Source organism: Falco punctatus (assembly GCF_963210335.1).
Source record: "Falco punctatus genome assembly, chromosome: 11".
Classification (NCBI taxonomy): domain Eukaryota; kingdom Metazoa; phylum Chordata; class Aves; order Falconiformes; family Falconidae; genus Falco; species Falco punctatus.
The window spans coordinates 19,218,982-19,242,508 of record NC_137591.1 but is presented as its reverse complement, the minus strand read 5'-3'; the positions used below and the strand labels follow the sequence as shown (position 1 = coordinate 19,242,508).

Genomic DNA, 23,527 nt, shown 5'->3' with positions numbered 1-23,527 from the left:
AGCTACAGCCCTTGGTTACTGCACAGTTACTTGCTGGATCTAGATTAGAGTGGTAGTTCAAATAAGGTGAAAAATTATTCATGTCTTACAGTTAGTTCTAATAAAGGCATGCTCAGTGCAGTAAAAATATGTAAGTTCAGTCTTCTTACAGTTTTATATTGCAGAGATATCTAGAAAATAAGCTGTTGGTCCTGTCACCAAATGGCTGTGATTCACCAAAGCAGCAAGAGCTGAGCTGAGCATTCTGCTTTCACCCTCTCCTGAAAATTAAGATCCACTAGTGGCCCTAGCTTCTTGAACAGAACAAGATATTCTATTATTGTCATATGAACACTCATTTGCCCTCAGGCACATTCTGGTCAAGAATATTAGTAGCAGTGATTACTGCCTTCTTGTGTAATTAAACAGTCCTTAAGTCTTCTTTTCTAGCAATGTTTGCAACTGTTCTGTTAATTAAAAAAAGCCATGCATAAGCTAGTACTGATGATAGTCAGCACACTGTTAACCATCTTGCTACTCCCGAGAAGCAGGGTAATTGTTAAAATTGCAGAAGTGTAGAAGCATACTGCTGAACGCATCTGCTAGTCCTGTTAGGCATTTCCTTTGGTTTTATTTTGATGTGTCCTCAGAAAGAGACAGCACAACTGAGGAGAAAAATGTTCAAAGAATGATAGAGAAGTCTGCATGGAAGAAGCATGTTCTGGGCCTCTGGACAGTATTATCTGCCCAGGTGCAACCTAATTTAAGTCTTAAAGCAGGTGGGTAACAAACTCAGTTGCTGATTTCTGCAGTTCCTAACTTGCTTCAGTATTTCTGCAAAATTTCCCCACATCCCATCAGTGAATATGTAGTACCCAGCATAGCTTGTGGAAATCACCATCTCTGAAGTGAATCACTGGTTCTGATCCCTGTTGGAAATTTCATGTATGTAAAACCAAATAGGGGGCACTTTTGTTCACTAGCAAGTAACGATTGCCTTTTTTTCCTTCCAGTGAGCATCTGGTAAGTTATGTTTGCACCTGGATAATTGTTGCCCAAGAGGATAGGTGACAAATGTCTTGTTGCCTGTCATCAATACCAGCTGCAAGTTTCTCTTAAAGGTAATGTTCTGTAGTAAGTGGCAGAAGCACGATTCAGTTGGAGAGCCATAAAAATCCTATCTGTTTGAATAGTGAAGTGTTATGATTTTGCAATAACTGCCTTACTGTTCAAGTGATAGCAAATGAGATTAGTTGGCAAGGGTTATTTCCTGAACTTTTGTGGTTTTAAAGTATACTAGTAGAATGTACTAGTAGAATGAATGCTGATACTGGAAAAAACAGCATAAATAAAAATATCAAGGGAAAAGCAAAAGTCCTTATCTAATGAACTGCATCTCTTCTAGTGATGAAGGTGAATCCCTGGACATGCTGCAGTTTCAGAAGCTTTAGTTACAGAATACCCTAGGAAGACAGCCCAGGAGAGGCTGGTCAGAATCGTCCTGCTTTTTCTGCAACCATTCTGCCAAAAAATGACACTAATCTCTTTGCCAGTGTGTATTATAATTTGAATATGCATCAGAATTATGTCAAATCATCAACAGCATAGATAATATTTTTACTAACATGTCAATAAATAAAGCACACTAATTACACTACACACCATGACCTTGCTCGCATGACCTAACAAACATTGCCGTTGTCTTAGATTTCCTCTTACATGCAGGCTGTAAGAGCTCAATGTGAATGCTAAAAGCATAAGATAAAAAAAGCACGTAAACATACAGCCTTTAAGATTCTTGAATATGCAAGCATGGCAGCTGAGAAGACAGGTGAAGTAGGGAAGGGGCATGTCCTACGACATACAGAGCTTCCATGTAAATTGTGTTTGTGTTTGTTAGTGAAAATGGTTCTGCTTTCTCAGTCTGATAATCAAATGTATACAGTAGCTAAAGAAGCCTGAATTTTTACATTTTTTTATTTCTCCAGGCTAAGGGAGTAAATATTTTGGGTCCTAATAGCCTTTATGATTGGACCTTTTCTTACTTAAGTAATTTTATTTCCTATATTAGAAGTCTGTGACATTTGTAAAAAATTAGGAACATGACTAGCTGGGACAAAGTACATCTGTAAAGTTACGCAGCATGTATTATATTCACAGCCGAACAGCTATTTGTTGGTGTTGGACATGATTTTGGCAAAATGCGGGCCTTGTCTTCAGACGCATTCACATAGTAGTTTTTCTGCTACATTCAATTTTCAACTGTATGTGCAATTTCCTGTATTATTTTAACTAAAATAAATTGCTATGAAAGTTATTTAAAGAGGTATCCACGCAGGGGTTTGCATAAATTTAGCAAAACCACTTTGTAAATCTTGTACTATTGAACTTAATTGGTACTCAGCCCTTTTGTGAAACTGCAACACAGAAGGAATTGCATGTTTCTCTGGGGTTTTTAATGTAATCACTGTTCTATATCAGAGACTATGCTAGTGACTTAGTGAAACTTGATGCTCATACAACATTCATGTTTTAAGCTAGAATGACCTAAAGATAGGTTAGCACAAAAATACCCACATTTTAGACTGAATGTGCTAATTCCCTTACCTGTAGAGGCTCCAAATAATGTAACTCATTTTGCGGGAAGGTAGAGGATAATGAAAATCCCCTAGGAAAGCCATTAGGCTTGTCCTGAAGATTTAAACAAAAAAATCAACTTATAAAATAGAGGTTAGTACAAGCTAAGTAAAACTACAGTGTTATGTTTAATTATGCACCAGCTACTGACCCTATGTGTATTGAGAAGGAAGAGGAAAGCTAGGTACCAACTAATGAATTTCTGAATTTAATGAACTTAATTTTTGTTCTGTGAAATACTTTTATCAGTATAATTGTACCAACATTTTTTTTTTAATTCTCTGAGGGGCTGGTTGGTTTGTTTTATGAACTAGCTCAAGACATAAGATATATCAGTGAAATACATTTATACAGTAGCCCATAGAACCAGAGATTCTGAATGATGGAATGAAAAGCACATGGTAAATTGACTTTCAACATAACCTCTATATAGCATTAAGTTTCAGCTTCAGAGTGGAGAAAACATGCTAACATATGCATGTCTGTGCATACATGGACACTGACACAACTGCTGGATCCAAGATGCAACAGCTTAACACACTCCCTTTCCAGGAATTAATAACTTATTTCACAATTATAAAAAACAAAAGCAATGTGGCATACTCATAGAATTGTATACTGTTGTGTGACTGAAATTTCTATGTCCCACTATGAGAACCAAAATTCCAGAGACCTTTTTGCATAGTCTACATTCTGTAATGCATTGATCCCACTTTTTTCTGTTCGTAATGGAGGTAAGTTCTGGGTCCATTCCTTCCCAAAGCTGAAATGCTCTTTCCATCCCAGCCTTTAACACCACAGCCTACTATCATTTTCCCTCCCCAGTCCATGCTCACAGTGATCATTACTTTTCTAATCTGTTCTGGCAGCAGCAGAAGTTACTTTGGTGTCCCCAGCGATCAAAAAAAAAAAAATGCTATCTAAATCACTAATTAATGTCTTACATAGTTACAGCATATGCTTATGCCACAAGGAGAAACATAAACAAGGTAGGGACAAGATGCTGGGGGAAAAATAAACAATAAGTAGGATATGTTAATTAAACAATTACAAAAAAGTTATAAAAATATCAAGACTTCCCAACCGAATGCACAGTGCTACAAGTTCTAGCAGCTTCTCATAGTGAAAGTGTTCTGGATAACTGTGATCTCGGGTTTTATCACTTTAAAGTGTGTATAAGTTCCTCACAGAATCACCCTCTTCGCTGCCTTCTCCCAGTCCTGACTTTGACAGGCAAGAAATTGCTTCTCCTCCCCTATATACCAAGCAGCTAACCTGTCAAATCCTGTTCTTCAAATCCTTCCTCCTGTTACAATGCGTCTCATCGCTTCTGAAGATGAAGATCTCATCTGCATTCCATCACCTTTGGTGCCTTATCTGATGTCTTCTTAAGCTCTAACGGTGACATCAGGCAGCTGCTGTGAACAGTGCAGTAAATTACACCGAGTACCTCTTCAGTCTTAAGCACCACTATAATGTAATCCCACCTGAGTGTAAACCCCTTCTTTTATTTATTTCTTCTGCTCTTTTGTCTCTAAGGGGTAATGATCCTGTATTTACCATTGCATTAAACTGTATTTTGCCAAGTTTTTGTATTTAACTTGGAATATCACACTCCCTTTGGGGGAGGCATTAGAGGAGCTCTGTTAAAACCCAGCCCCAGTCCCTATCATCTACACTTCATGTGAATTACATCTCTCCACCAACTCATGAACCACTGGGTTTTGGCTTTTTCATACTGGTATACATAATATTTGGTATTGTCACACAGCTCTTGCAGTGTCACATGATGACACTGCATACACAAGATCATCTTTAAGGTTACTGAACTGTGGCACATAGGTCACATCATAAACCAAGAATAAGAGCTTAGCCCCAACACTTTTGTTCAGCGTGCTGTTACTAAAGATAGCAAGCTCCTCTCGGGGGTGGAAAGAGCCCTGGGACAACGACGGTTGGAGGCTAAGGAGTGGAAATTGCCTTCAGGCCCTACCTACCGATAGCAGCAGCTGCAGCACTGTTCTTTCAGTCCGTTGTTCCATAGAGATAGCAACCCAGCTGCTGGGTTGCAAGATAAAACGCGCGAGGGGCGAGTTCCAGGCAAAAAGGGCTGGAAGCCCACGAGATGAGAAAGGCTCCGGCCGGCCGGCCGCTCCCGGCGGGGTGCGCGGCTGGGCCTCCCCGGGCGGCTCTCCTCAGCGGGGCTGCGGGAGGAGGAGCCGCTTCCCGCCTCGCCCGGCCTCGCGCTGCCGCCCGCGGGCACGTGGCGCCGCGGCGCCCGCTCGCGCCCGGCGGGGCCCCGCGCCCGGCTCTGGCGGAGCGGCGTGGGGGGGAGCTCCGGACCCGGCTGCGCCAGCGCGGAGCCAGCCGCCCACCTACTGGGGACAGGGCCGAGCCGGTACACGGCTCCTGCGGGAGCCTCGGCTAGTCCTCGGCACGGCACGGTGGACAGCGCCCGTGTTCCGCTTCCTTCCGTCCTCACCGGCGGCGTAATGCTAACGGTCCGTCCCGAGGAAATCCCGGGAAGGCGGGGGCGCGTTCCAGGCACGAATAGGTTTTGCAAATCGCAAAACAAACCCGTTCTCGTGCGCTTTCTCTTCTAGTTATCTGAGAAAGCTGACGCCCCAGGGGCCGGGGGTCTGTTGCCGCTGCCCGTGCAGTATCCACCCTTACATGCTGAATTAAGCATTAACCCGATCCACTCGTTTGATTTCCTTATCCTTGCGGAAGGCTTTTAAGCAGTTTGGGAAGCAGTAGGTGAGGAGGTGCAGGTGGGCTCAGTATGGGGGGCTTGGCGCGGTGGCTCCCGCCGGAGAGCCCCGAGCGGGGCCGCTGGGGCCCGGCAGCGCACTCGGCTTCCGGCAGGCAGCGAGCACCTGCCGCACGGCACCGCCGGGCTTCAAACCACGCCGAAGCACCTGCGCATACATTTTGACCATAGATGCATAAAGATGGATATGTATTTTATTACAACCGGGTCAGGATGGCTTACGAGAGCTAATAGTGATTTACAGTCATGTTTTCTGCTGCTTTCATTACAGTCAAAGCGCTGTTTGGCAAGGTAATCGAAAGGCTATTAGTTTCTCATCCCATTTCAGAGGCAAACGAGAAAGGCTGTTTTGCAAAAAGTCATAAACAGTGAGTCAACGAAGACGCATACACGAAATTACACCGAGTTGTTCCAATCTGGTTATTTCTACTGATTCCAGCATTTATTTTTGAAGCTGACGGAGCGAATGATTTTCAGAGTAATCAACCAAAGGCGCAGCAAGGAGACCGCGGTACACGGATGCCGTAAGTAAAACTGCTGTGCCCAGCACCAGGAACTTTCCGGCAGTAATGAAGGTGTTAAGGTCGATGTGTCAGTCGTGTTCTTCAACTTCCTTTTGTGTCACTACTAAAGCATCACGCAAAAGGTTGGACAGTTTTTCTCGTGGTGGTGTTTGTTTGCTTAGTTAGATTTTGGGAAGTCAGCTTAATCCTACGTTTCACACGGGCTCACAGGCACACAGTGACTAATTTTTCTGTGAATACTTCGGGGGTGGGGTAGTGGTGAAGAAAAGCACCTGTTGGCAAAGCCAGCATGCTCCCCGGGCGTGAGAGAGGCTGAAGTTTGCTCCTGCCTTGTCCTACTTCAGTCTCGGTCATTTCTGAACGGGAAATGGTGTTAAACCTCGATTCGCCCACTGCGGAGCCGTACTTCGGGCGGCCCTATAGTCACCGAAACGACGTTGCTGATGGCCCGAGATGTCTGAGAGCGAAGCCCACAATCATCTCAGACACCGAAGAACTGTGTCGGATTTCCTGGCTGCATCCTGGCAATCCGAAGCTAGACCCAGAAAACTGTGTTTTGGGGTCGGGGTGTCTGTGTAAAGCAAGGCGAGCCTTTTTTTCTTCGGGGGTCTCCGCAGGCGCGGGCGGTGTGAGGCGCTGCCTGCCGTGGACCCCCGCCACCGTGCCCGCCGCCGGTGCCTGCCCCACGGACCCTTCCCGAGCCAGCGGCTCGAGCACCGGCACGCAGGCGGAGGAGGCAATCGCTCCCCTCTCGCCTGGCTCCGCTCCTCTTTCGCCTTCGTGTTTGAATCGCCCTTAAGCTACAGTACCCACCGTGCGCCGGGGAGGGGTGGCGGTGGGGGATCTCGCCTACCCTTTCCATATTTAACCATTACCTAAATCCGAAGGGAAATGAGCAAACCTCTAGGCTTGGGTCTTAAGGTATTTTCAGCGCCGTTGGGCGTATTTATCCCAAAAGTTTTCCACAACAAGTTATTTCTAGTCTAGGGGAGGTCTCCGACGCCCAGGGCCCTGCCTTAGCCCCGATTGTACCGGCCCGCAGGGCTGGATGGCGGCGGAGGCGCGTCCCCCGCTGCCGGGCCGGGCGCAGGGCGGGCGCCGGCTCCTCCGTCCCCTGCCCTCAGCCGCTGCCCGCCTTGAGTCAATCTGTGTTTTGAATCTGTGACTTGTTCTCGTTGCGGAAGTTGAAGGGGATCCAAGAATAGTTCAGATAGATGCGTGTAATTTCTAGAGCAGAACCCCGAGAGAAATGAAACGCCTGAGTCCGGAATGACACTTTGATGTCACTTCAGCGAGCCCTGTGAGGTGGAATACGGTAAGACATTTTCATTTAAGGAAAAATGAGAAAGAAAGGAGGGGGAACAGTGCTGATTTGTGAGGCACTTTTTTTCTTTTTCTTTTCTTTTTTTTTTTTTTTTTTTTTTTTTTTTTTTTTGCAGAAGCTCCTAACGCTCAGGAAGTGGAATTTGTGGTTTAGGGGGCCGAGCTCTGAAGGAGTTGAGAGAGACAGAAAAAAAAAAAAAAAAAAAAAAAAAAAGCAGCCAACTCAAGCACCATTGCTCCTTAAAGGGAGGCTAAATTTAAAATCACCCAAACTAGCAGGCTGCGGCGCAACCCCCGTCTGCAGCCCAGCTTCCTTCACCCCTCCAAATGGGTAAGCGTTTTTGCCTTGCTCGCCTCGCGTGGGCAGCTGCGGGCGGGCCGGGGTGGCAGCGACCCTTCTCCTCTCCTCAGCCCTCCTCACCTCCCCTCACCTCCCCCCTCCTCCCCTCCGGCTCTGCCTCAGTGGTGGCGGCTCGGGGAGACGCCGGCCTCGCGCGCGGCCCGCGTGCCAGCGGGGGGGGAGGGGGTGGGGGGGGGAGGGGGCGGGTGCCGGCGGCGGCCAGGTGGGCTGCGGGACTCGCCTTCCCACGGGCACGGCCCCGGCCTCGCAGGCGGCCTTGGGGGCGGAGGCCGGCGGCGCCTCCGCGGCGTGGCTTTTGGAGGGAAAAGCACCGCGCCGGGGCGAAAACACGCGGCAGAAGCGGCGCCGGCGTCCGGAGCTCCCCAACGGCTGCGGTGGCGGTTGCTGTCGGGGAGGGCGGCGCGGTACCGGGCCGCTTTGATTCTCGCCCCCCACTCGGTGCCCCACTCTCTGCCGGCCCCCGCTCAAGGATGAACCGAGGCGCAGGTGGGCCCGGGCAGCAACGCTCCCACCCGCTCGCCCGGCGCTGTGCCCGGGGGCGGCGCCTCGCGGCCCTGCCCCCCGCCGGGCGCGGACGGGCCGGTGCTTCGCCGCACAGCCCGGGTCGCCACCTGCGGGGCAGCTCCCGCGCCCCTTACCTCCTTCTCCCGTCCGCAAACCTGAGGCCACTGACAGGGGTGTGTGTGGGGGTGGAAGGGAAAGAAAGAAAGAAAAGCATCAGCAGCCTCCCGAAGTCCCCCAAAAGAACCAAACGCAGCTTAAGCTCGCTTTCTGCAAAGTGGGCAGCGTAACGGCAGGGGCGGGCCGGTGCTAGACGGGTCCCCGTGAACGTCTCCCGCCTTCCTCGAGGAGCAGGCGGGGGGCAGCTCTGGTTAGCCCGGTCCCTGTCCCCCAGGGCCCCCTGAAGGTTTCCCACCTCCTTTCTCTCCCCGCCCCGGCTTTCGGTGCCCGCAGCTGTTGGCGCCGCGGCACCTTGCAGCTGCGGACCGCAGCAGATTCCGTTTTGTTCGTTTTCGCGTTATCGTTGTTCGCGCTGGAGGGGTGAATCAGTCCCTCCGACAGCAACAGCCTCTCAGGCGTCGGGTTAGGCTGCCGGGTTTGTAACGACTCTCCCACCCGTCCCGGCAGCAGCCCTGCGCTCTCCGGCCCGCTCTGGGTGGCGGGCACTGATAAGCCGCTTCGGGGGTGCCTTTTGCTGGCGCCGCTTTTGCGGCGGCTGCCGGCGCGGACGCAAACATGGAGGCGCGGTGCGCCCACCCCGCCGAGCGCGGCCACGCTGCCCCGGAGGGACGGGGCTGCACATGACCGGTCCCCTCCCCTCCCGCCCCCGCCTCCGCAGCTCGCTCAGCCCCCCTCGTCCGACGGACGTTGCCCGGTCGCTGCTGTTGCCTGTTCCCCGCAATCCGGCAGCGGCCGTCGAGCGTGGCCGGGGCGGCACCGGGGGGGGGGGGGTGGGGACAGCGCTGGCCGGGGCCGGCGGGAGGCTCAGTAGCTGCGCTCTGGGAAGGGGGGGCGAGGCGAGCGGGGCCGGGGGCGGTGGCCTGAGCCACCTGCACGCCGCCACCTGGCGCGCCGCCCCCGGCGAGCGGCCCCTCCCGGCCGGCGCCCCCGGCCCTCACCGGCGGGCTCGGCGCCTCCCCGCAGGTCGCCTCTCCGCCGCCGCCCCGCGGGAGACTCGGGGGTGACGCTCGCCGCCGCCGCCGTGCCCGGCGCTTGGAGAGGGAGCGCGGCCGCGCCGGCCGTGGCAGCACCCACCATGCCGAGGTCCTTCCTAGTAAAGAGCAAGAAAGCGCACAGCTACCACCAGCCCCGCTCCGCCGACGAGGACTACAGCCTGCGGCTGGAGACGGTGCTAGCCCAGATCTGTGCAGGTAGGAGCCCCCCGGCCGCAGCCTCGCCCGCCCGCCCCGCGTCAGCCCGCTACCGGCGGCGCCAGCACCGGCCGGTGGCCCTGCAGCCCCCGGCACCGCAGCCGCCGACGGGAGGCTGGCGGGGCTGATGCAGGGCTGGAGGGACCCCGGCGGCAAACCTCGGCGGGAGCGGGGCCGCCGCGGGAGGTGGCCGGCCCCGCCGCAAGCCCGCACTGAGGAGCCCCCTCGCCCCCTTTGTCCCGCAGACAGCAAGATCCCCGAGGACGCGGGGCTGTGCCGCACCGTCCTGCCCGATCCGGAGCCTTCCCAGGGGCGCTTCTCCCCGGAATCCCACCTGACCGAGGCTGCCGATGGCACCTCCGAGTCAGCGCCCAGCTGCGAGGGCAGCGTCTGTGACAGGGTGTCCGAGTTCGAGGATTTCTGGAGACCTCCCTCGCCCTCCGTCTCGCCAGGTAGGACCGGGGCGAGCGGCGCCGGGCCCGGGTCGGTGCGGCGGGGCAGCGGCTCACGGCTGGGTGCCGCAGGCCGAAACAAGTGGAAGGGACAGATTTGCCTTTTCCCACGCACTTCCACTCGTTTTCGGGTTATCTTTCTCGGGTTGCTTTTCCAGCCTGTCTGCCGGTGGTGGGGAAGCGGCGGCTGACAGGCTGTAGGAAAGCTGTGGTGCCGTCGGGCGTTGATTTTTTGGTTTCTGATTAATTGCTAGACGCAAGCCGGTTATGTTTTAAAGGTCCCGGCATTTTCCTACACTGGGTCCTGCTACCCCGAGTCAGATGTGTTTTAAGACAGTAAAAATTTCTACTAGGCGATCTGTATACCCGTAGTAAACAGCGTTCACTTTGTATTTCGTACTATATGCTAGACGTTTTCCCTAACTCCTTTTCAGGTTATTTCTTGCTTCTTGCCTATAAAAAAGATCCCTCCCTCCCTCCCCCTCTTCTCTCTACCTGTTTTTTTTTTTTGTTGTTGTTGTTTGTTTGTTTTTTTTTCTTTTCTAAAAACGCATTCGTAAAAAAAACAGCAGAAAATAATGACGGTCAGATTTAAATACCCCAAATCCAGGAAACTCACACTTATGGCTGCAGCGCCTGTCTCTAGCTCCCTCGTCCTGCCTTTGATGTGGTTGGAGCAGTGGGAGATGCTGTCCCCAGCCTGGCGCGAATACTTATCTCGTTTAAAAAAACAATGGTGTTATTTTATAACAAAATTATTTTTATATAACCCCCACTTTTTATTGCCTCGGTTAAAACGTGACAGCTGGAAAAAAGAACAATTTCTGTCTTAGCGAAGGAAAAATTGTCTCAGCTTTACCGACAGCAGACGCCACCAAACGAATGCTTAGTCCGGTTTCCCCACCACTTTCCCACTTCGTCTTTTACAATGTCCTTGCATATCAACGGCTGATTGTGATGAACAGGGTTTGCATTTTGAAAGCCTCCCTCTATTTTAAGAGCCCTAAAGCCCTTTGAGGGGATATTCAAAATGCTGCCCAGTATCATCAAAGCCGGCCACGGGACAGTTTCAGTCTACAAATGACAGACCTGACCAAATGCAGCAGTCTTTCTTTTCCTAATATTTCTGCACAAAGTGTACCAAGTGCATAATTTTTGATCTAACAAATTTGTCCTTCTCTTCCTTCCCCAAACAATTACAATTTGTGCATGGGAAACAGGCCGTTTTCATGAAGTGTCTAAAATTAGACAGATGTAAAATGGAGCAGGTATTTACCAGGGTTGCTCTGCTTTTTCCCTCTCCCCACTCATTTCTTCCCCCACTGTGGGGTTCATTAGCTCCCAGCCAACCATCCAGCTACCCAGGGAAGGTGTCTTTGCAAAATGAGGGTGACATCCCCAGATCAAGATTTTTTTGGTGGAGGTAGGGGAGGGCAGTCCTGGGACTTTCTGGTTCCATTCACAGGAAGAACAGGAAGGTAAGGGACTCGTCTGGTAAGGGAAGGTAACAAGTACTGTAAGGAAAGAGCTTTATTAAATGAACCTCAGTGCACTGAGAGAGATGCTGTTAACGTTAATGATGAAGGCAGTGGCAGCAGGCTTAGATAGTCGGGCTTCCTCCCACAGCTGCCCCCCAACCCCTCTGCCTTGAAGCTGCTTCAGATTCAGTGTGAAGCTGGAATTCGTGCCTAGATCACCTCTGCAAGATGCACTGGTGAGAGACTGGATTTTTATGATTGTCTTTGTCTGGGTGGGGCACAGTTTCTATTCTTTGACAGGCAGGTCAGATGAGAAATGATGGTTCTAAATCACGCTCAGGGCAGGTGCAGTGAGTAGTACTGTCACCCCCTTATCCCTAGAAGTGAACATAGGTGCAGGTTGCACTTCAATACACAGTGAAAGCCAGATTTCAGATTTGTCTTTGAGTGCTGTGCTGCTGATCTAGGCGGGTGTGCACAGACACAATACCTGTTGACACTCTAATACGTTGTTGACTCCATCAGTGCAAATCACTGTTATTTAACCTCACTTTCTACGTGTGTCTGTAATCACATGCGTTTGCATATACAGAAGGTGCCTGGTAGCTCAGTGCAACAGTATATTAGTATCTCCTGATGAGCCTGATCATGCTGCGGTCTTGGGGGAGGCTTTTACTGGGTATAATGGTGTTGTGCAGAGAGCATGGTGTTTTGTGGTCTGCGGAGGAGGACACCTGAATCTTTCTTTGCTATGCATATCAATTTGTTCCCAGCAATTTCAGGCTGAGTTTACCTTGCCTTCAAAAAAGGGCATTGATGTCTTTTCTCACAGAAGTGGTCTATACAAAGAATGCACAGAATTGCTAGGAAGAGTAGGGAGAATCTGTCTCTCCCTCCCTGTGCACCCCTTGGGGGCCTAGGTGCTGTGTAGCAGAGGAGAGGCAGACACAGAAGTGTCCAGCAGTGTGGCAGAGCAGGGTTTGCAGGTTGCCTTGACACTGGGTACAGGGCTTGGATGGCTTGAGCTTGCCCCTGAAAAGTATAGCGTGAGTGGCTCCCCTGTGCTTGTGCTTTGAGAGGTCTCCAAAGCATGTGAGGTGATGGAAGGAACATTGCACGCAAACTGATCTGTGGTGCAATGTTTACTGTGTCCCATGTTGCCAATTCCAAGGGCTCAAAAATCAGGTCAGCCTTCCCTCTGCTCTCACTCAACAGACTGGCTTGGAAATCAAGATTGTAAGTAATACCTTATGGATATTCAGTTCTAGTGTTGAAATATTGAGGGTTTACATTTTGATGCTTTTCTTTACAGTCTGGGCTGCAAGTTGTCTTTAAGAGCAAAATAAAGTTAAAACAAGAACAAGCAAACAAAAGGAAAGCTGAGAGCCTGATGAAATCATGCAGTTTCAAGAGCTGGGGCTTTAAGATAGTTTTGAATCTTGTGATAAAATCGTGAGAGATGGCAATGCTGAAACTGGTTGCAAAGACACAAGATAGATGATGTGACGCTGACCACAACTTTTGCAGTCAGTGCAGAACAGGAAAAATCATGCTCATCATCATGTCAGCTAATGTGATTTCATAGCTCTGTTCAAACGTCCCAGTTGGTATGTGCACATATATTTCCAACCAAAAGACTGCTGATTTCAATGGAAGAATTTGAGACTATTAACATCTGGATTTTTGTAAAAGATAAGATACAGTCAAGTCATTCATAGCTCAGTTTTCACCTCGTCTTCGTTTCCCTTCTGTAACCCTCAGTGACCACCTGCCCATCCAAATAGACGGCCTAACACATCTTCCCTAGCTCACCCCTAGTTATCTTGGTTTGCCAATGGTTGAGAAAGCCATGGGAGCTGTGAAGTTGACAGGAATGAAAAAAGGCAAGATAGAAATTGTGGATGAACAAGTTTTTGGGTAAGGGAGGTTGTTATGGAAGCCCAAGTGGTAAGGGTTGCCTGTATCTTTGTGAATTCAGCAATTAATTGATTTATCTTTTCCTTGGTTCACTAAAACAATTATCCAGTGGAGATGTTTGACTCTCCCAGTGCTGCTGCCTATTGTGATGAGTGAAAGCAGAGCACCTTGGGCATTAATCAGCATCTCTGGCAGACACAGTTGGGGTCCGGTACCTCATGTTCCCTGCCTAACTTTGCTTTCCTCTATGCGAGGCTCCCTGAGCATTGGTGCCTTTAGGCACTGATCTCAAAGGCTGTGTTCCTGCCATTGCGTCAGACTCTGCTATGGCCCCCAAGTGTGATTCATCCTGTGGTGCTCACTGTCTTGGTCAGATGCCATTGCCAAAGGTGAGCCTATTAGAGGCATCTGAAGCCATCTGAGCTTGTTCTGGTGGAAGATTGCTTTGATTATGACTGCTAAGAAAATCTTTTTGTGTCTTCAGTTTTTAATGCTGTCTATACCGATGATTTTGTGAAGCTCTCTCTTTTGGGTGGACACAGTTTCTATACTTTGAGAAACTCAGAGAAATCTGAAACAATCACGATTTTATTTCAGATGAGGACAAATTTTAGTTTATTTTTTTCTGAAAAAGCAATGCATGACATTCAAGCCTCTCAGAAGCTGGTTTTTATTTTAATTATGCTGTAGTATAGTTATGAACAGCTGTGGCATGAAGTTGAGAGCCTAGATTTGGTCATTTAATTGTGAAACAAGTAGTTTTCAGTTTTGTTGAACAAGGTAAATCTCAGCACGCTTGCTCCTTCTGGCACCTCTGTAATGTTGTATTTGCTATATGTGTGTGTGGGATCTACATCAGATCTTAAACATGTGGACTGTCAGCTTTGATGCCCATCTTGGGACACCATAGATATACTTTTCTGAGGAGCTGCAGATAAAACCAAAGGAAGTTGCAGATTGAGCTGTTTAGTATTTCAACAGTGAGATCAATGTGTGCACACCTGGGCTCCCAGAGATGAAGACAGATAAAATTGGTGGATGCTTTAAGTATTTTGGTGGGGACAGCAGGTGAGTAGGTAGTACTGGACGCACAGACTCCAGTGCCATACAAAATGTCCTCCCATTGGAGATGAAAGGGCAGCCTTAATGTGCAGCGTAGGGGTCTGGCTCTGGGCACAAGTCCAAGTGCTGCGATGATTCTGCCCCACGATAGCAGCCGGATTCTGAAGCACACTAATTCCGATGCCCTTGTGTTTCCACAGCCTCGGAGCGATCTGTGTGTCCATCCCTAGATGAAGCATCCCCCTTCTCGGTGCCCTTCAAACCGTACATGTGGAACAGCCTGGGTGGCTCCGAACTGAGGCACCTTGTGCAAAGCTACAGGCCCTGCCCGACGCTGGAGCGAACCTCAGCCCTGGGGCTCTTCTGCGAGCGAGGATCTGACCCTGCCCTCTACGGTGCCGAGTGTAGCTCTTCCCTGGGACTTTATGGTGACTTCGGCTCCCCGGGCCAGGGGCTGTTTGAGCGGCCGCCAGCAGCAGCGCCTGGACTCTATGCTGAGACGCAGCCTGGGCTGCAGCAAGAGAAGGGGCCAGGTGGCATCAAAGTGGAGTCGGACCTCTTGTGTCGCCCATTGCTCATCAGCACTGGCTCTTACAAGTGTGTCAAGTGCAGCAAGGTAAGGATCCCTTTCTCCCACACTGGTTATGACTCTTCTCCAGCCCCTTCTCCCGGGCAAGCCTGACCCAGTGTGCTCTCTCCGCTCAGGTCTTCTCCACACCTCATGGCCTTGAGGTACATGTGCGCCGCTCACACAGTGGCACGAGGCCCTTTGCCTGTGACATGTGTGGCAAGACCTTCGGCCATGCAGTCAGCCTGGAGCAGCACAAGGCTGTGCACTCGCAGGTGAGAGCGGGGCGGGCTGCCAGGATGAAGGTCTGATGAGGGCCAGGGCCAGCTGCTTGCTTCAGCTGGCGCTGGGGAGCCCATGAAGGCAGTCACAGGGCAGTAGGTGGGCACCTAAACGGAGCAGAGGAAGAGAATGTGGTAGGGCTGCAGTGGGCAGCTGTGGGTGAGGATTACAGTGGCAGGCAGAGGAAAGGGTGAGCAGCTAGTGAGCAAAGGAGCAAATGAACAAATTAAAAAGCACAGGCTTTGTTTCCATTCCCCAGACCTTGTGTGCGTCTGTATTAAGCAATGGGCACTTTTGGCACTCCAGAAGTAACGGATAATAAATTTTCACTCCTGGAGCTGGAAATTGTAATGTGCATGTGGACTTTTTTTAACAGCTAAAGCAACCCACTGTGCTTTCTTTCGATGCAGCTCTCCTCATTCTTTCTCCTCCCCTCCCCCCGAGAAGTGAATCTTCCCTTGTTTGTAGTCATTGTGTCTGTGCAGGAACATCTCAACGACCAGTCAGGTATAGAGCACAGACTTCACCCGTCTCGACACACTCTGAGTCACACACCAAAAGAATATGGTAGTTAATTTTGGTAGGAGGACTTGTAACATTTTCCACCTGCTGATATTGTGCCATATTTCCCCTTCACCCACCCACTTGACTTGGCAAATCTTCCTTCTTCAGATTGGCTTTTGGAGGATAGAATTACAGCAATGTTTTTTTGCTGTTTTATTTACAATTTCATGAAGTGTGCAACAGCAGACGGAGCACACAATGAGGGCAAATATCTCATCACCCATTAAATAATGGTGAAAAGAGCAGCACTGTATATGGTGTCCATGGAGGGGACATTTCAGGGAGGGCACATTAAAAGCCAAATAAACAAAAGTGATTGTATGAAAGCATAGAGGAAGACGAAGGTGTGATGGTAATTAAGGGATGGAAAGAAGAGATGATTTATGGTGGAAGAAAGTGGTGGAGAGGAGAGATAGCAAGGTCTTAATACATTTATTTTGGTATGTTAAAGTAGTAAGCCAAAAAGCTGTTTTCGCCTGGTGCTCTAGGTACCTTTCATTTGAATTTTAATGGAACTACACATAAGCAGTTAGTTGTTACCCTGCCAGCAGAAGTCAGCCTGCCACAGAGATTTCCCAGGACAGCCAAGCAGATTTCAGCACCCACTTTCCTGTGTACAGTGGAGAGCTGGCCTCTGAACAGTGCTGCAGCTGTTGGGCTTCCCAGTGGAGTGATCATGTCCTGGGCCCCTGCTGAAATGTGCAGGCGGACTCTGGCTGGTTGGTCAGGGCTGCCTCCCACTTAGCCATTCCTGATAGCAGGAACAGCTGATCAATTGAATTTTTGTGAGGAGTGGTGCACAGCACTGGGAGAGGATGCATTATTTTTTTATCATGTAGTGCTATCATGCCAGTGTTAGCGTCTCTGCAGGCCAGCCAGCCCTCTGGAGAAGTGGAAGTGTTTGCTAAGGCAGAAGGGGCAACACTGATATTCTGGTGGGATCACTGGTGTGGTGTAACGTGTGTGTTTGGGCTCTTCTCTGCAGGAACGCAGCTTTGATTGTAAGATTTGTGGCAAGAGTTTTAAGAGATCTTCTACTCTGTCCACCCACCTGCTCATCCACTCGGACACCCGGCCTTATCCGTGCCAGTACTGTGGGAAGCGGTTCCACCAGAAATCTGATATGAAGAAACACACCTTCATTCACACAGGTCAGCCCTGCAGCTGCTGTTGTGCAGCCCCAACTGTGAGGGCAGGTCTCAGAAGAGGTCCCTCTGCAGCAGTCCATTCCTCCTCAGCTGGGACACTACAGGCATCTCCCCATGCCTCTCACTGCCTTGCTGCTGTTCCTCATGCTGTCTGAGCTCTACTTGTGCAAAGGAAAGTGATTTGAATGTGGTTTCATGAACAGCAGCTGCAAAATAACTCAAATCCTCACAATCCAATCGGTGCTCCCTTAATAGCATCCACCAATGTTTATTCAAAGGGCTTTTGTATAATATGATTTGTAGAGTATTATATTCATGGAGCCTTGATTTACAGTGGAGGTCCCTGGAAAATGACAGGTGAATTTGATTGCAGCTTTTTTTTTTTTTTTTTCCAGGATCTATCAATTTACAATAGAAACAACAGGAGTCTCCTCCTCTAGATCAAACACTAAACTGAAGGGCCTAGGGTCCAACTCTTAGTCTAAATATTTGTTTAGAGATTGCCTGCACTTCCACCCGGACTTTCAGAGAAATGTCTGCAGTTTGATAGAGAATGGAAGGAGAGGTGCAGAGTTCTCAAGTTTCACTGTTAGTAATAAACGTGGAGACTAATAAAGTGCAGGTGAATCACCAAAGGAAATATCATTCAGTGAGAAGGCAGGTTTGTCAGAAACCTTTAAAAGAAAATCTTGCCTTTCAGACTTGCACCATTCACTTCAAGTAGAGGGAAATGACGACGTGTGAGATACAGAAGCATTTGGAGACATGAAATAACAGCTGCAAGCCTGAGATTCAGATGACCAAAATCCTGTTTCCTGATAGTGACCACTAGCAGATATCAAGGGTGAAGCCTAAAAATGGCAAATATATAGAAAGATGGCCTTATATGTAGCGCTGCTTGGTTGTGACTTTTGTAGATGACAAGCAGTGAACAATAAATGTTACTTGTAAAGATTTTTCCACCAGATGTTTGCTGGATGAAAGTGAACTATTTAGGAAGAAACACAAAAAGTATTTCCATAGTCACTTTTTCAAATGAGGCTTGATTAAGTAGAATTTCAGCCAAATTCTGAATCAGTCAAAACCATTATTTTGTTGTGAGAACAGAAACCGTTCCTGAGCTTTTAGATTGCTAATAAAAAAACAGGTCCTTAACTGAATCAGAGATCCCTTTCATATGCAGCATACATTTGTGAACTGAGACTCCAACACATTTTGTATTATTTTATGTTTCTAAGAATCTGATCTTCAAACATGCAAAGAGTTTGTTGCTCCAGCTGAAGTCAGTGCGCTCTGCAGGTGCGAAGCCACTCTGAAAATCAAGCTTGGTTTTGTGGTTGGGTTCCCTTTTGTCTGTTACTTGATAATAAACACTATGAAAATGCACTGAGATCCTGCTCCCATGGAGGCCAGTGGAGTTTTGCCACTGACCCCTCTGCAGGAGAAGTTCTGGAGGCTGGATTTATTCCCATTTATGTTATTTGCCTGCAGGAGAACTTGCAGGCTGGCTTGGGGTGACTGCTAGCATTTCTGTGTGGGGAATGGGGAGAAGGACAGATCTCTGGATGAACCCTGCCTTTTAGGGTTCACTTAAGGGCCTTCATACCTCCTTGGGGAGACACCCCGGCTCGCTGGGTCTGGCTTAACAACCTCCACCTATCTATTCCACCTGCCCCCATGCTGATGCTATAATAGGTGTCGGGCATTCAGCACGACTTGGGGGTCTTTCCAAGAGTTCCTCTTGTTTCTAGGACACAAAGTCAGTTTTAAAATGCACAGAGCCCATGCAGCCAAGTGATTTACCAGTTACAGTGTCCTGAGAGCACTCAGTGCTTCGGGCTGCTCCCAGGACTATACTGGGCCGATGGAGGTGCAGCCAAGTTCAGGCCCGCTCAGCTGCCGTGCAGGCTCTGCCAGTGCTTTGGGGCCCCCAGTTGTGTGTTTTTTATAAGAATGACTTCTTCGGTAGTGGCACAGGGATCCCTTGGATCAGCTCGTAAGGGCCAGTGTGCCTTTTCTGTTTGCTCTGGTCCTGCGTAAGCAGCGTGTTGCCTCTTTCACACCCTCTCTCCTGCCTTCTGCTTGCAGGTGAGAAGCCTCACAAGTGCCAGGTGTGTGGAAAAGCCTTTAGTCAGAGCTCCAACCTCATCACCCACAGTCGGAAGCACACAGGCTTCAAGCCCTTTGGCTGTGACCTGTGTGGCAAAGGCTTCCAGCGAAAGGTGGATTTACGGAGACACCGGGAGACACAGCATGGCCTGAAATGAGTCCCAGCTGCAATACGGAAAATACCTACAACACTAGGAGAACAGATTCCCTTGGCTTCCCCACTGGACCCAAGCCCTGTCCTGACCGCAGACCCTGGCGTTACCTTTCTGACCAGGAGCTCAAGGAGGAAAGAAGAGGACGGGGCCATGCATTGAATGACTGTGAAAGAGGAAATCGAAGGCTGGGGTTTCTCTCTTTCTCTTTCCCTCTCTGTTTCTGAAATAACACTGGACAGTAAGCCTTTTAGATATGAAGCCTGATACTCCAAAGACGGATAAGCTACCTAATAATCTGTAAGCTGGAAAATATTTCTCCCTTGGCCAAGATGAACCCCCTGAAGTTGTCAGTCGCTTGAATCACCTTGCAGGGAAACACGGGCATAACAGTGTTTACATGGCAATGGCAGACAGCTGTCAGCACGTGGTGTAGGGAGTGCTCGCCTTTGGTTGAGTGTCGGTGCTGAACGGCTTCACTTTTGGTTTCCTGTCGGGAAAACCTGGAGGGTCAGGACTGAACTGTGCAGTTTGACATCTTGCTGGTTTTTAGACAAAAGTACCAGCTTGGGCCTGATCCTGCTCTCGCTTGTTCTGGTGCACATAGGGAGCTGCATTAACAGTTATAGAGAGGCCCTTGTTATCCTCCCGGAGCCATCTCTGCACAAGGCCTGGCTGTGTGCGTGGGTGTTTGAGGCATGGTGGGGTTACTTCTTGCTATATCAACTAGGGAGAAGGAAGCTTGTGAAAAGTGGAAAAGCCAAAGCACAGATTTACGCCTTATACCTAGAAACCCATCCAACAAGTGGTCCTGGCTGCAGAGGGCAGGAGCACCAGGGAGGCACAGCCTTCCTGTCCAGACCATTACTGGCACTCTGGGCTTGTTGTAGTAACTGGAAAAAAGCTACTCAATAGCATAATTTGTATATTTGTTTTTGTTGTTTGTTTTTTTTTTTTTTTTTAATTTTTAAAGGGAAACTCAGCTGAGGTGGGCAGGAATCATGAAAGATTATAATTGACTGAATTTGCCTTAAATGACCCTGCATGTACCTCAGTTAAAAAAATGCTGGTTTTACTTTGTTGACAGATTTGTAAATGTCCTTATTTAGATTTTATGGAGTGTCTTATGTTTATTGGTACATATTTATTGGAATAATGTTTTAAGTTAATAAAGTATTGAGGATGGTCCAGAGTGCTTTTCATTTAATACATAACTTCAGCACATTTGTGAATGTCAGCCATAACAATGCTACACCACAGTGATGGCTGGGGATATGGCATGTGAGGAGGGAATGCAGGCACAGCAGAATTTGCACAAGGGTGCACGAAGGTGATTGAAGAACACCACTGCCATATTTATTTGTCTAACTCCTACTGTTTTCACACTTTTGAAGGCTGGGGTGTGCTGTGCTTAAGACTATCACTGTAAAAGGGTTTGGAAGGGAGACAGCAGTTTTAAGTGTCTGCTTTGGAACTGTAGACTGCCAGAAGTCCCTGCTTAGCTGGGGAGGAACTTGAATGTCCTCCTACGAGATTAAATGTCTGTGCCTGTGAGTTTGCAGGGACACCTGAGCAGCAGGTGCATCATTTATACTTAAGCCTGTTGGGACTCACAGCATTGCCTGCCTGCCTTTCCAGCAGGGCTTGCTCCAGCTGGCAGTTGCAGCCCATACAAAAGAGAAGCAGGAGGATGACGGAGGGGTCCCTTGTTCTTTCCCCAGTGGAACACAGCATGGCAGCCTGGGTTTTTAGATGTATGCATAACCTGGTGTGCCTATGTGGGTATATACTCATTTCCAGCTTTGTGGTTTCATTATGGATAAAACCAGCAAGCAGGGGCTCCCTGTGCCCTGCTGGGCTGGCCCAGCCCTTGGGGCACCCTGCCCACCCCAGGACCATGGCAACCTGCCATGGTGCCACCCAGGTCCCTCCACGCTGCTGCCTGCCACCTCTGAGAAGGTCAGACACAGCTCCATCCTCACCAGGCTGCCCTGGCAGGCTGTGCCGTGCCCCCACTCAGGCAGGGCCCACACCACAGCTCTACGGTCCTGGCTTTTGTTGAACAGAAACAATCACAGTTGTTAGGGACAGAGGCTGCAGCACAGGCACCACAGGAGGTGCCAGGTGCTCTAAAGGCCTCGTTAGGCCTATTATGCTGGGTTAATCAATGCACAAATGACTGTAGGAGACTAAGAAGTAACGGGGAAGGCCTGGTGGTGCCCTGGGCCCTGCCCAGAGCAGGGGAAGCTCTGAGGAGCAGCTCGGCCTGTGGCACAGGTAGGCTCGGGGCTGCCCCGGGGCCACGCGTGGTATTTATTTTACAGGGAACTGCAGTTGTGGCCGGAGCAAGTGCTGGCAGGGGGTACCAGTCCCCCCGGGGGTACCAGGTGTGGGGTGACTGGGGAACAGCAGCTGACCCCAGCCCTTCGGCCATCAGGAGGGCCTGTCCCTGCCAGCACAGCCTCCCTCCCTCCTGGCAGGCCGGCTGGCCTTACTCCAGCCGGCTCAGTTACCCGTGCCTGCACCCCAGAGCGTCCCACTTCCCCACAGGACACTGGTGTGGTTTGGGCCCAGTGTGACCCACTGATTGGGGCTGGCAGCTACTGGTGGGGCCAGAGGGCTCTGCAGCACCCACACGCTGTGGCGGCAAGGCTGTTCTCCAAGGCAAGAAACCAGGAAGGTTGTTTTTACTGGTCTAAGTTGCGTTTTCCACTGGAGTATCTTGCAGCTTACTGGTACGCCTCAGGGCACTGGTGAACTGTTGCTGAGGACCTGAACCCATTTGCAAGGGCTGTGCGTGGCTGCAGGGGAGGGTGCTCCCCACCTTGCCAGCCCTGCTTGCATCCAGTGCCAGCTCAGCTGGTGGTTTGGGAAAAACATGGCTACCTCTGGGGAAAAAGTCATGGCTTTAAGGTGGGGAAATCGAACTGAAGAGGAGGAAAAGAGCATCTATCTAGGGAGAATCAGAACAGGCTACTGAGAGGCTGTGGTGCAAGTCTGAAGATTGGAAATATCTCTCTCAATGTTATTATTGCATGCCATTAAAAATGCATTATGCATATTACATGACTCATTATTCATGAAGCAGGTTCCATACCTTTTGTCTGCCAGAGTAACAGTAGAAAGGGTAAGGAGAGACACAGGAGCACACCTTTGTTTCATTCTGTAAATTTTTAATGACACCTCTAGCTAACCAGTTGGTGAAGCTCAGTTCCTGCATGAAAGTGGAAAGGCAGAGCTATCTACAGGACGACTAAGCCTTTCAGAAGCTAATTTGAGCTTGTGTTCATCCACACCAATGATGATTAGATTACCTATCAAGTGTGCAGAGCTATCAGGATTCAGGGCTTTGAAAAACAAGGTGAATTTATCTGATTGATTTAAAAGACATGGGTGGAACAAGTGGGTTATAAAAAGAAAAAGTCTTTCTTATAGATATTAGAAAAGTACTTTTCCTGGCAAGCTAACAAACTTGTAACTTTGCTTCCAAAAGTTGTCTTGCCTGCCCGAACCCCAAGTTTATTAGTCGGAATCAAAATGCTTTATCCAAATCAGTTAGCAGGCTGAATTAATTCATGAGGCAGAAACAAAGCAACTTATTAGGTTCCATCCTTATGCCAAGCAGAGATATTTAAAATTAAAATATGCAAACATCATCTGTGCTTTCTATACAGTCAGTTTCCAAAAGCTGATAGTAACACTCAGATTGGATATTGCAACACAAGGGAGAGAGCAGCTCTTCTGGGTCTTGCTCCTTCCTCAAGCAAAACTCGTTGCAGTTGATGGGGAGGAGGGAGGAAGAGGTTTCTAGAATAAGCTTTGGGTGAAAGATTGCGAGACTCGTGCAACTGTATTTGCAAGCTGTGCTGCTGTTGCATGTTGGCAAGGTAGTGCTCCTCAAGTCTCTGCGTTTTCCTTCCTTAAGAGAAAAAACCCAAACAGGTCAGTTGTGTCAAATTCATCTCCAGTGTAACCCCAGTTCACATCAGGAAAGGATTTTGCCTTCATCATGTCTTACTCTAAACTTAATAGTGAAATACAGCTCAGCATACAGCCCTTTGAGGGGATTCTGATTCAGAAAAGCACTGAAATATGCATGTAAGTCAATGAAGTGCTTCTCTAGCAAGGACTTTATAAGATGCCTGCTCAGAGTTAAAATTCCAGAGATTTTCCCTGCTGAATCCTAGACCTCACTCCATTGCCAAGCCACATCCTGTCTGTCTGTTTTCACCTGCAGTGGAGGTGGCTTCTGAGAATGCCAAGGGTAATCTGTTTGTTGTTTGGTTTGGTTGGTTTTTTTTTAATTGTCAGTGGGGTAGTGGTAGTTTCT

General features: G+C 49.2%; 1 protein-coding gene across 2 annotated transcripts; it reads left to right on the top strand.

Moving 5' to 3' along the window:
* Positions 1–109: 109 nt before the first annotated feature.
* GFI1 (growth factor independent 1 transcriptional repressor) lies at positions 110–20,387 on the top strand. Of its 2 annotated transcripts, none has more exons than XM_080407116.1 (7): positions 110–7,564; positions 9,239–9,465; positions 9,711–9,917; positions 14,575–14,990; positions 15,080–15,217; positions 16,774–16,939; positions 19,025–20,387. In XM_080407116.1, exons 1-7 carry the CDS (start codon positions 7,251–7,253, stop codon positions 19,201–19,203), a joined length of 1,647 nt encoding a protein of 548 aa, XP_080263242.1. In that variant the 5' UTR covers positions 110–7,250; the 3' UTR covers positions 19,204–20,387. The 2 variants fall into 2 exon arrangements, with proteins under 2 accessions (XP_080263242.1, XP_080263243.1); XM_080407117.1 differs by lacking the exon at positions 19,025–20,387 and adding an exon at positions 17,332–18,096.
* Positions 20,388–23,527: the final 3,140 nt, after the last annotated feature.